The sequence below is a fragment of the Podarcis pityusensis genome, assembly GCF_964106645.2.
Source record: "Podarcis pityusensis genome assembly, chromosome: 18".
NCBI lineage: Eukaryota > Metazoa > Chordata > Lepidosauria > Squamata > Lacertidae > Podarcis > Podarcis pityusensis.
The window spans coordinates 10,724,053-10,736,832 of NC_138043.1; the positions used below are offsets into that span (position 1 = coordinate 10,724,053).

Here is a 12,780-nt window from a genome sequence, read left to right on the forward strand (position 1 = left end):
CGAACCCCATCAGCAAGGCCAAGAGGGGGTCTTGCTGCCTGGGCAGCCCAGGACCCCCAGACACATTGGCCAGGTTTGCCCCCCAGGCAGGTCACTGCAGCAGTTTGACTTCACACCTGGGGGCACAGTCCACTGTCTCTCAAGACTGATGGAGGCCAACAATATATACTACTGTTCGTGCATCTGCTCTTTGCAATACCTTAGGTCTGAGCTATGCAACAATTCAGGTTTAGCAAAGGTCATGGCTTGCTGACCTGTCAAAGTTCGGCAGCAAAGGAATGGCTGCTTTGCTGAAGCAACAGGGGCCTTGATTCGGCTCAGCGCCGTTTGCCATCATTTGTTTGGTGCTTCGCTCAGTTCTCTAAGGAGCTGGAAACATAGACTTGTAAAGTTGGAAGGGACCCCAAGGGTCATCTAGTTCAACCCCCTGAAATGGAGGTCAGTTGATCTGCAACAGAACTGGGTTATATGGCTCAAGGGCAATCCAGACTGGGCAATTCATACCTCTAATAATTTATGGTGTCTGCTTGCAAAACCTTCAGCTCTTCGGGCTTAGCTCTGTCTATCTGTTTTAATTAACTCGGGGTTTTGGGTCTCTCCTCATCAGGACCAACCCTCCGAAGCTGAATGCCTTCATCATGGACAAGTCTCTGCTCGATTACGAGGTGTCCATCGACTCCGACTGCAAGCTCCTCACCGTCGGGAAACCCTTTGCGATCGAAGGTTTGGGGGGAAACGTCAAAGGACTTTATTTCATGGCTCCCCGAGCCCTGCTCATCTAGCGAGGAATCCTAGCGGAAGGGTTTTGAGATGGAGAGAGAGAGGAGGGGGGCGGGAGGGGGGCAATCGCAGTCCCAATCTCGCCGTAATGAAACTGGGTCACCTCAATCAATCTTTTAAGTGGGGCTGTTAAATATTAAAGTGCGGGAGATGAGAGATGCCTCTCCGGGGGTCAACTGTTTTCCTTTGGGGGAGGAGGCGGGAAGAGGCAGCGGCACAGTTGGCTCCTTTGGAGACTGCAGACTTCACAGTCTCACCCACCCCACAAGCTGTCCTTTAGGGGAAAGGTCCCCCCCCCCCCCGCCCTGAAGGCCATGTGCTCTTCTGAGTGACCTATCGGGAATGTGGCGTTAAGTTTGGGAAAAGGTTCATAAGAACATCAGAGGAGAGCCTGCAGGATCAGACCAATGGTCTGTCTACTCCAGCATTATGGGAAGCGGAGAAGCAAGACTGTGGAGACGCCTAGAATGGTAGAGTTGGGAGGGTCCACCAAGGGTCATCTAGTCCAACCCCCTGAAATACAGGAATCACAGCTAAAGCATCCCCAACAGGTGGGCATCCAACCTCTGCTTAAAAGCCTCCAGTGAAAGGGATCCCCTCAAACTCTCCCACTCCGTGGTGCTGTGAGGTGAACTGAACCTTAATAGGTTCTAGAGTAAAGGTAAAGGTAAAGGGGCCCCTGACCATTAGGTCCAGTCGTGCCCGACTCTGGGGTTGTGGCACTCATCTCGCTTTATTGGCTGAGGGAGCCGGCGTATAACTTCCGGGTCATGTGGCCAGCATGACTAAGCCGCTTCTGGCGAACCAGAGCAGCGCATGGAAACGCCGTTTACCTTCCCACCGGAGCGGTACCTATTTATCTACTTGTACTTTGAGGTGCTTTCAAACTGCTAGGTGGGCAGGAGCTGGAACAGAGCAACGGGGGCTCACCCCGTCGCGGGGATTCAAACCACCGACCTTCTGATCGGCAAGTCCTAGGCTCTGTGGTTTAACGCACAGCGCCACCCGTTTCCCTAGGTTCTAGAGTAGCCCGCATTAAATCAGTGGACTGAAGTGAGTCACCACCTTTTCATTTCAATAGGTTGCCTCTGAGTGGGACTCTCTACGTCTGCGAATTTCAAGGAGTCTTCTCTGAGTAGAACTCACAATCGGGGTTTTTGTGTGTGTGTGTTTGGGTGAAGTGTTTGTGTCTCGCACCTCTTTGTCCCTAGCATTTGGGGGATCTACCGAGCCATTCCCTGCAACTGAAGCTCCCTGCTCTTGCATGAAAATCTGTTTCATTTTTTGTTTCTTCCTTCCTCTCCACGCTGGAATATTCTGTTTCCCCATCCCTCTGCCCCAGGAGCAGCCAGGGGTACAGGGGGCGGCCTTGCAAACTTTGCTGCAAATCCTCTTTGGGTATATGGGGTGCGGAGGTGGAGGAGGGGAGCACCCAATACCCCCTAACGCTTTCGCTCCTTCTTGACATCCCTAATTATTTCCAGGCTGCCCTCGCTGGAGCATCATCTGAAATGCTTTTTGATCTCCCTGTTTCTCATTAGCTCTTCGGCAAACTGGGGAGCCGAGCGGAATACAAATGAACCCATTATTTCTCTCTCTCTCTCGCCCCCCCCCCCACACCACACTTGATTCCCACTCCCCAATAATTGATCCAGTCTCATCTGCCAGATTTATATTTTTTGAGAGAGGAGGGGTGGTTTTTTGCCGGCGTGGTAAGGAGAAGGTTCTTTATTTCATTTTATAACGTACATCAAACAGAGAGAACAGGTGAAAATTGAAAGATGAAAACGATAGAATGAGTGCAGTCGCAGAGGGGTTCAAATAACAAAATCTAAGTTGAGAATGTAAGTTTTATCAGATTATCTATTTGCAAGGCTCGTGATGTGGGCTGCCGTGAAAATGATGCTTTATATGGCATAAAGGAGTGCCAAATTGCATTAAAAGCGCCAGGAGGTTCCAGTCCTTGTCAAAATATCAAATTATGCGTAATTTTCTCCCTATTCCAGAGTGGTACCAAGTGGCCAGTGTAAGATTTGAGAGGTGTTTTCCATTGAGCGGCAACGACTGTCAAGAGGAAACTGATTGTTTTGACAATATATCGCCAAAAATATTCTGTGACTTTTAATTTTGAACAGCAAACAATAGCTTCTTTAGTAATGTTTAGTGTTTCTGCCAAGATTTAACTCCAGAAATCTTTTACCAGTGTGTACATTCCACCCTAAATGAGAGTTGACTGCCAGGGGATATTCTTGACCCCAAGGTGAAGTGATTGACAGGTCAGAGAATCTCTCCCCCCCCCCAACAAAGCAAAGCTGCAATTCTCCTTCTTCCCCAACTGTAGACTGTTTATAACATTAGTGTCTCATATTGAATATGAATGATCTGTGGAAAGAACTCTTATGAACTGAAAGCAGAGGCTCTGTATGTACTTTTGCAACCCAAGAAAAACTTTTAATAAAAACAATTTTTTAACAAAAACGAGAATGGGTTTGGAAAAAAAATTGTTCTTATTAAAGATTTCCTTGGGTTACCTAAGTACATACAGTGTCTCTGCTTTTACAGTGTCTCTGCTTTCAGTTCATAGAGTTCTTTCCACGGATCAGTTACATTAAGGTGCAAAGTTGCATCAGCAACAATAGGAAGGTTGAATAGATTTGTCTTGTCGGTCCATATCGACTTATTTATCCATCCGCCCACCCACTAGGATATGGTAAATAAAACTGCCAGTACCCTAACACCATTTATATCCATCTGTGGTCAGACTACATTTGTAGAATCATAGAATGGTAGAGTTGGAAGGGGACCCCCAGGGTCATCTAGTCCAACCCCCTGCAATAAATAATAATAATAATAATAATAATAATAATAATAATAATAATAATAAATTATTTATACCCCGGCCTTCCCGGTTCAGAAAACCAGGCTCAGGGCGGCTAACAACAAATTTAAAACACTTAATTGATGCAACAAAAAAACAGCATAAAATACAGTATAAAACGTGAATAACAATAAATTCAGAATTCAAAAATCAGTTTAGGGGGAAAATCCATCCAATAAACATTAGATGATCACCAGGGCAAGCTGGCTAAATTAGTCCTATTTGGGCCAGTGAGGAGACCAGGGGAGAATTAGCTGTGGGATCCCAGAGCGGGGAATCTTCATAAAAAGAGGGGGAGGGAAGGAAGGGGAATAAAAGTTCAGGCTAAGTTCGAATTGAAAGCCAGGCAGAATAGCTCTGTCTTACAGGCCCTGTGGAAGGAGGTTAAATCCTGCAGGGCCCTGGTGTCATGGGACAGAGCATTCCACCAGGTCAGAGCCACCACTGAGAAGGCCCTGGCCCTGGTGGAGGAGAGTCTGGCTTCCTTAGGGCCTGGGACCTCTAAACTATGGTTGTTCATGGACCTTAAGGTCCTCTGCGGAGCAGACCAGGAGAGGCGGTCCTGTAAATACAAGGGCCCTAAGCCACAAAGGGCTTTAAAGGTCAAAACCAGCACCTTGAACCTGACCCTGTACTCCACCGGGAGCCAGTGCAACTGGTAAAGCACTGGATGAATCTGCTCCCATGGCAGAGACCCCTTAAGGAGCCTCGCTGCAGCACTTTGCACCCGCTGGAGTTTCTGGGACAGCTTCAAGGGCAGCCCCGCGTAGAGCGAATTACAGTAGTCAAGCCTGGAGGTGACCGTCGCATGGATCACCGTGGCCAGGGCGGGGCGGGAAAGGGAAGGGACCAACTGCTTGATGCGGCAAAAGAATCCTGCCCACACCTGTTGCTGGTGGGGCTCTAACCTCCAACCTCCTGGTTAACAGCCAAATGCTTAGGTTCCTGTGTCCAGTTTTGGTCCCCTCGCCTCAAAAATGGGGATAGAATAAGTTCAGAAAAGGCCCCCCGAATGATCAGATGGAACGGATCAAATGTGAGGAGAGGCTGCAGCATTTGGAGTTTTCCAGTTCAGGGAAAAGACGAGTGAGAGATGTCCTGAGGGAAGTTTGTAAAATGATGCGTGGAGAAAGTGGCGGGGGGGGGGGAGTTTTTAATGTTTGACATTTTATTAAGTTTTTATATGTGCCGGAAGCCATCCAGAGTGGCTGGGGAAACTCAGCCAGATGGGCGGGATATAAATAAAATTATTATTATTATTATTATTATTATTATTATTATTATTATTACTACTACTACTACTACAGTGGTACCTCGGGTTACATCCGCTTCAGGTTACATCCGCTTCAGGTTACAGACTCCGCTAACCCAGAAATAGTACCTCGGGTTAAGAACTTTGCTTCAGGATGAGAACAGAAATCATGCGGCTGAAGCAGGAGGCCCCATTAGCTAAAGTGGTACCTCAGGTTAAGAACAGTTTCAGGTTAAGAACAGACCTCCAGAGTGAATTAAGTTCCTCTCCTGAAACACTACAGCTTGCATGAAGCTGAAGGTTGGGATATTCAGGATGGATGAAAGAAAGGACTTTTTCACGCAGTTAAACTATGGAACTCACTGCCTCAAGAAGCCACCAACTTGGTTGGCTTTAAAAGAGGACGAGACAAATTCACAGAGGATGTCTACTAGCCAGGATGGTTGGAGGTGGCACAGGAGGGGAGAATTACTCCTTTTTGCGCGGGTGGGGGGACGGGACTTGCCTTCAGGTTTCCCTTGGGGGTATCTGGTTGGCCACTGTGAGAAGAGGAGCCGGACTAGATGGGCCACTGGCCTTTTCTGGAAGCCAGGCTTTGAAAATATTTTATTTTATTTATTAACGTTCTTATGTTACATCAGTAAAGATTATCATATTACAATACAATGCTTATTATCATATAATTTTCAACATGTATACAAAATTTATATACAAAGTTTTATATACCTAAAGATAACAAAAGAAGGGGGGGGGACAAGGACAAAAAACTATTCCAAAGTCATATCTGTACCAACACTTTGGACCTCCTGTCTATCCCGTTGTATATTCCTTTTTATAATTGAATGTGCTCTTATTACTGTGTATATTCTTTACATTTTGTCTAATATATTCCTATATCAATATGCACCCTTGGTCTTATTTCTCAACTCAGTCTCTCTCCAACGTCAATCAAATGCTAGCATAGATAGTGAACCTTTGCTGTATTTTTGAACATATCTCCTATATCTATCCCACTTTTCCATAAATTTTTGTTTTGAGTTGCCTCTCAGGCTATTTGTCAACTGCGCCATTTCAGCAAATTCTTGTAGCTTGTTATGCCAATCCGTTATTGTCGGGGCTTCTTCTTCCTTCCACCCCTTTGCCACCAAAGTCTGAGCTGCGGCCATTGCATATTGAAGATATTTTAATGGAACCTCCATGTCCAGAGGCAATCTATCTGATCCTTAGGTTCTCAGGGGGACTTGGCCACGGTGAGGATGCTGGACCAGAGAGGCCACTGGCCAGATCTAGCAGTCGGGCTCTCCTTGTTTTATGTTCTAATATCTGACTGATATTAGAACCAGAAGGCACACTGCACATCCACGAAACCGAGATTGGTGTTCCTCCAGCAACACCCTTTATTTATTTCTTTTTTTGCATCAACCCACCACAATATTTGTGTTTCTGCCACCTTCCAGGCTACGGGATCGGCCTTCCCCAGAACTCGCCCCTGACCTCCAACATCTCGGAGTTCATCAGCCGCTATAAATCGTCCGGCTTCATGGACCTCCTCCACGACAAATGGTACAAGATGGTCCCCTGTGGAAAGCGGGTCTTTGCTGTCACCGAGGTACGGGGGGGGGGGGCCGGGGAAAGGGGGGGTTGTGGAGCACACAATGAAAGAACAATCAGGCGTTGTTGCAAAAGTTGGGTGCCAGCCCCCACTCCCTGCAAGACTCCAGGGGGTTCCAGGCACTCGCCCAGGGTCTGTGGTCCCTTGGGTCTCCAGCTGTTTTTGGACTACAATTCCCATCATCCCTGACCACAGGTCCTGCTAGCTAGGGATGATGGGAGTTGTAGTCCAAAAAAAGAGCTGGAGACTCAAGTTTGGGAATCCCTGGGTTAGAGTATCAGACTAGGACCTGGGTTCACAGAAGCCTTCCTACTAGGTATTTTAGGCCAAGATATACCGAAAGATTTATGTATGCTACTACAGCTGTGAGAATGCTGATTGCTGATTGCACAAAATTGGAAGAAAGACTTGAGAAATACCAACTAAAGAACAATGGCAAGAGAAGTTGATGAACTATGCAGAACTGGCAAAAATGACAGAAAGACTAAGAGAAAAAGGCAACAGCGACTTTGAAAAAGAATGGGAACCATTTACATTATACTTGCAGAAACAAAGAAAGTCTATAGGCTGGATGGCAGGATTTAAATAAACATTCACATTGTTAGTATTAGAAAATGTGTAGAAGATGGAGAAATAATATGGTGTACTCATTTTATATAGTTAAAGCTATGGTTTTCCCAGTATGGAAGTGAGAGCTGGACCATAAAGAAGGCTGATCGCCGAAGAACTGATGCTTTTGAATTGTGGTGCTGGAGGAGACTCTTGAGAGTCCCATGGACTGCAAGAAGATCCAACCTCTCCATTCTGAAGGAAATCAGCCCTGAGTGCTCACTGGAAGGACAGATCGTGAAGCTGAGGCTCCAAGACTTTGGCCACCTCATGAGAAGAGAAGACTCCCTGGAAAAGACCCTGGTGTTGGGAAAGATGGAGGGCACAAGGAGAAGGGGACGACAGAGGACGAGATGGTGGGACAGTGTTCTTGAAGCTACCAGCATGAGTTTGACCAAACTGCGGGAGGCAGTGGAAGACAGGAGTGCCTGGCGTGCCCTGATCCAGGGGGTCACGAAGAGGCGGACACGACTCAACGACTAAACAACAACAACAACTCATTTTTATGTTTTTATGTTTATAAATATGTTATAAGTAACTTTTTCTTCTAGGAGGTAGCAAGGTGGGTGAAAGGAGAAACAAACCAGAAGCAGAAGATGGGGGAAGCCTAGGAGGGGAGGGAGGAAGGAATGCATAGTAAATGTTAAGAATTTGAGATTTGTGTAATGAATGAAAAAGAAAAATGAATATTTTTTTTTAAAAGGCCTGGGTTCAAATCCCTACCTGGCAGTGAAGCTCGCAAGGGGTGGCCTTTTGGGGCCAGTCACCGCCATCGGCCTTGCCAGCCTCGCAGGGTTGTTGGGGGGATTAAATGAGGAGGGGAAGAGCCACCTTGAGGAAAAGGTGGGGCATAAATAGATAATGATAATAGATACAGGGGGGGGGGGAGTATTTGATCCCCTGCTAAATTTGCCTGTTTGCCCCCAATGAAGAAATGACCAGTCCATAATTTTAATGGTAGGTTTATTGTAGCTGTGAGAGACGGAATAACAACAGGGAAACCCCCAGAAACTCAGAAGACAAAACTCAGAGATTGATGTGCATTATAATGAGTGAAATAAGCATTTGATCCCTTTGCAAAAGATGACTTAGTACTTGGTGGCAAAACCCTTGTTGGCAATGACAGAGGTCAGACGTTTCTTGTTTGCACACATCTCAGGAGGTATTTTGCCCCACTCCTCTTTGCAGATCCTCTCCAAGTCAGTAAGATTTTGAGGCTGATGTGTAGCTACTTGAACCTTCAGCTCCCTCCACAGATTTTCTATGGGATTAAGGTCTGGAGACTGGCTAGGCGACTCCAGGACCTTAATGGGTTTCTTCTTGAGCCACTCCTTTGTTGCCTTGACCTTTGTGTGTTTTGGGTCATTGTCATGTTGGAATACCCATCCTCGACCCATTTTCAATGCCCTGGCTGAGGGAAGGAGGTGCTCACCCAAGATATGACGATACATGGTCCCGTCCATCGTCCCTTCGATACGGTGAAGGTGTCCTGTACCCTTAGCAGAAACATCCCCCCAAAGCATAATATGTCCCCCTCCATGTTTGACGGTGGGGATGGTGTTCTGGGGTCGTAGGCAGCATTCCTCCTCCTCCAAACATGGTGAGTGCCCACTGTATGTGTGGGCTCTGAGCTGTGCTCATTCTGTCTCTCTCTCCTTGCCCAGACCCTGCAGATGGGCATCTACCACTTTTCGGGTCTCTTTGTCCTGCTTTGCATTGGTCTCTGTGGCTCTTTGCTGACTTCCCTCGGAGAGCACATCTTCTACCGCCTCATCTTGCCTCGCATCAAACGCAAGAAGAAGTTCAACTACTGGCTTCACACCAGCCAGGTAAGAGGTCGCCTCCCAAACTTGCCAAAGCCCACGCTGACCGTGCAGGACGGCGATCCACAGGTGGCAGCCTCCTCTTCTGTTCCCCTCTCTTAAGCATGGGATGGAGGGCGGCTGGTTCATCCACCCACCGCATTCCTCCCTTCTGCAAAGAAGAAAATTCCTGCCCGCCAGAGACCAGCCAGCTCTTTGTGCCTCAAAAGAACCGGTTCCCAAGCTTGCGTTGTTGATAGGATTTGCAGCTTAAATTCAAATAAGGGAAAGCTAATTCGCAGGGGCGGCGTTGCAAGGTGTTTCTGGTTTCAACCAGTGGGTTGGGGTGGATGACCTCCTGGGATTCCATCCAACTCTATGGTTCTGTTGCATGCTGATTGGACCACTTTCCTGCTTTCTGCTCACGTTGCAAAGCATTTAATTGTGAAAACCTGAGGATTCCCAAGGAAATCATGTTTCTGAGTATCAGTGGGAGCTGCATGCACCTCACATACTCAGAGACACTGTGGGTTTTTTTTTTTTTTTTGCCAATTTAGATGTTATCTAGCCAATCTGAGGCCTCACCATTACTTTCTTAATTTGTTTTTAATATATGCCAGAAAATCCACCGGGCACTGAACATGGGTTTGGAGGAGCAGAGGAACAAAAAGCTGAATTTGGAGAAAAGGTAAATAAGGAAACATTCCTCACTCTGCCTCGCTGCTTGCTCTGAACTCTGTTGCTTTATCTCGGGATAAATTTTGCAGCCGGAAAGAATTTGGCTTCCATCGTCCAGATTTAATCGGCTGCTAAGGAGGAGTTTATGCCATTGGGCTTTTCTTCCCATATACATAAAATTGTAAGGCTGTTGTCGTGCTATCATCTTTTAAAAATGATGCAGGACTTTCTCAGGGGCACTAAGAAAGATGGAAGTGTAGTGATGGAGGAAGGGGGAGGCTGTTGTTGTAGGACAGAGATGTCCAACAGGTCCACGATCTATTGGTAGATCCCTGCGAGGTTTTGGTAGATCGTGGTAGATTGCTGGCTCCCTTTCCTTAGCAGTGGTAGAATAGATTCCAGCCCCCTTGGCCCGTCCTCCTTTGTAGCACAATCTGCCGAAGGGAAGTTTTTAATTCTGTGAGTAGATCTCTTGGGAGTTGGCCACCCCTGTTGTAGGAGAGGCAGCCACTCCACATCAGGATTTGACCAGGTGCCCAGTATAAACTAGCATATGCAAATTCCATGCAAATTAGCATATGCAAATGTCATGCAAATTAGTACAGACAAACGTTATGCAACACAGCGCAGGGAAACGTTGTGCAGCTTAGCATTGGCAAATGTCATGCAAATGTCCCCCAAATTAGCAAGGGCAAATATGCAAACCAGCACAAGCAAATGTAAATTGGCATAGGCAAATCTTATGCAAATTTCCTTTGGGAGCCTGTGCACCAAGCTCTTTAACCACCCAGCAGTGCCCCCACAACTGGACATGAAGCTCACTGGGAGACCTAGGGGGCCAATTACTGCTTCTCGGCCTTCCCTCCCTCACAGGGTTGTTGCGCTTTTTCCTCTCTCTTTTTGTCCAAACTAAGACTTTGATCTAAATACAATAATGAGAAAGGGGTTGGGAGAGAGAAAGGAAGAGGGGGGGGGGAAGAAAGAAAGAAAGAAAGAAAGAAAGAAAGAAAGAACGAGAAAAGAGGTTAAAAGAGAGAGAAATAAAATTCAGAAAGGAAAGGACTTCCGATGCTTCATCTATTCGCTACAAATATAAACAATATTCACTCAACAAAGCTATTTTCTATAAGCAAACATGATCTTCAATCCTTGAATCCTAATGTCATTATTTCTTTTTCTTTTTCACGCAAAATCTTTCCAATCTTTAACAAATGTTAACAATGACTTTTCTCTGATTAAACATGTCCATTTGCCATCTCAGCTCAGTCCATAAGTTTTAATAGCCATTCTTCCATCGTTGGTCATGATTTGTCCTTCCACCACATTAGCACATGTAAAAGTCTCACGGCCATGAACATACAGTGGTACCTCGGGTTACAGACGCTTCAGGTTACAGACTCCGCTAACCCTGAAATAGTACCTTGGGTTAAGAACTTTGCTTCAGGATGAGGAACAGAAATTGCACGGCAGCAGTGGGAGGCCCCAGTAGCTAAAGTGGTGCTTCAGGTTAAGAACAGTTTCAGGTTAAGAACAGACCTCCAGAACGAATTAAGTTCTTTTATTTTGACTGTTTTAAACAAGACTTGGTGATAATGAATGTCTTTAGCTCAACTTGATACAAATAAGTTGGCATTTTGGGAAATATAATTTTTCTTTTTTTAAAAAAAAGATATTTATTGAAATTTTCAAAATGTTACAAAAAATAAAAAATAAAATAGAAGCAGAAAAAAGTACAAAATAAAAATAGTTGACAAAGTAGAAAAAGAAAAAAAAACAAACCCCTTCCCTCCATATGAGTAAAAAATTAAAAATAAGAAAAAGTGACAGAGAAAAAAGAAAAATACAAAAATACATCACAAACCGTTAAAAACATTTAAAAACAAATTCATTATTTTCAGATCCTTAACTGTCATTGCCTTCTTTCTTAGACCTCCTCCTCCTCCCTTTCTTTGTATCCTAGTTATTAATTATCCCAGCAAATCCTTTCCATGTTTCATAATATTCTGTCATTGCATTACCCTAAACTGTTTTAATCTTATCTTTCTATAATAAAATAAACCTTAAAGCTTAAAACTTAAACCTTATCCTTACCAACTTCTCATAACCATAATATTCTTTCATAATTCTTTAAGCATCTTTGCTAAAGCCAAGTAATTTCATTCCAACATTTTTCTAACATTCATCAATTTTATAAAACAATTCTAATGGTAGAGAAAAAAGATACAAACAGATCCAATCTTCATCCAATGTCCCTTCCTCCTGGTTCTGGGTTTTGTCAGTCCTTATTATCCCGTCAATCTAGCCCATTAACCTGGCAGCCTTATATCCGAGGCCCTCAAGTCTCTTCCATGTCCCTTCCGCAGCTCTTCTTCATATTTGTAACTGTATTTTCCCTTGTCTCCTGCTCGTGGTAACTCCAGCTTGACAATGTTCTTAACCCTTCTCGACAGATCAGCCCCTTTTCCATGTTCAACACTGAATTCCATGTAGTATTTAAAAGCATGTTTCAAAGACCCTCCGAAATTAAGAGCCCCCACAGTCCCAAACATCTCACGGCCCATTGCCATATTTGAAAAGTCCAAACATCCCAGCATAGGGGGGTCAATCCAGCCCCCCATTTCCAAGCCAAACCAAACTTTTCCTTTCCAAATCTGGCTTTTTCCAAGTTCATTTGTCAAATCCGAAAACTCATATTCCTGTTGGGCCTGTTCTGTCAGGACACACTCCTGATTTAATTCCTGAGTGGGCTCCACATATTTTCCCACTGTCTGTTCAAAATTTCCCACTGCCTGTTCAAAATTTCTAGTCGAAGTCGCCATCCAATTCACCTTCTCATGTAATTGTTCCAGTAGGGCATTTGTTTTATAGAGAGCACACAACAAAGCTTCTGAATACATTGTCCTGCAAGGTCAGATGCCTATTCCCACGATTGTAATCTGTAACAGCTGCCGGCTCCCTGGAGTGGGTTACAGTTTCACAGACTCCCTCTAGGGGGAAAACTTCTATTTGTTCTTGCAACAAAGTTTCCCTTTTTGAGATACTTTGTCCATATATATTCCTTTAAAATGCGAAGGGGAACAGTGGAATCACTATGTTTCTCTTCTTTTAGCTATCTGTCAAAAACACTTGTCTTTGGTCAATGAACTTCAAACGTCAGTCCTGACACCCC

General features: G+C 45.1%; 1 protein-coding gene across 2 annotated transcripts in view; it reads left to right on the forward strand.

The window, feature by feature from the left end:
• Positions 1-12,780, forward strand: part of GRIN3B (glutamate ionotropic receptor NMDA type subunit 3B) — a gene marked incomplete at its 5' end in the record, with an annotated part of 43,920 nt that overhangs the window by 24,007 nt on the left and 7,133 nt on the right. For both annotated transcript variants that reach the window (XM_080988785.1, XM_080988786.1), the window contains 4 exons: positions 608-723; positions 6,368-6,519; positions 8,796-8,960; positions 9,554-9,621. In XM_080988785.1, coding sequence (XP_080844911.1) covers positions 608-723; positions 6,368-6,519; positions 8,796-8,960; positions 9,554-9,621 — 501 coding nt within the window. The remainder of the gene's footprint in view (positions 1-607; positions 724-6,367; positions 6,520-8,795; positions 8,961-9,553; positions 9,622-12,780) is intronic.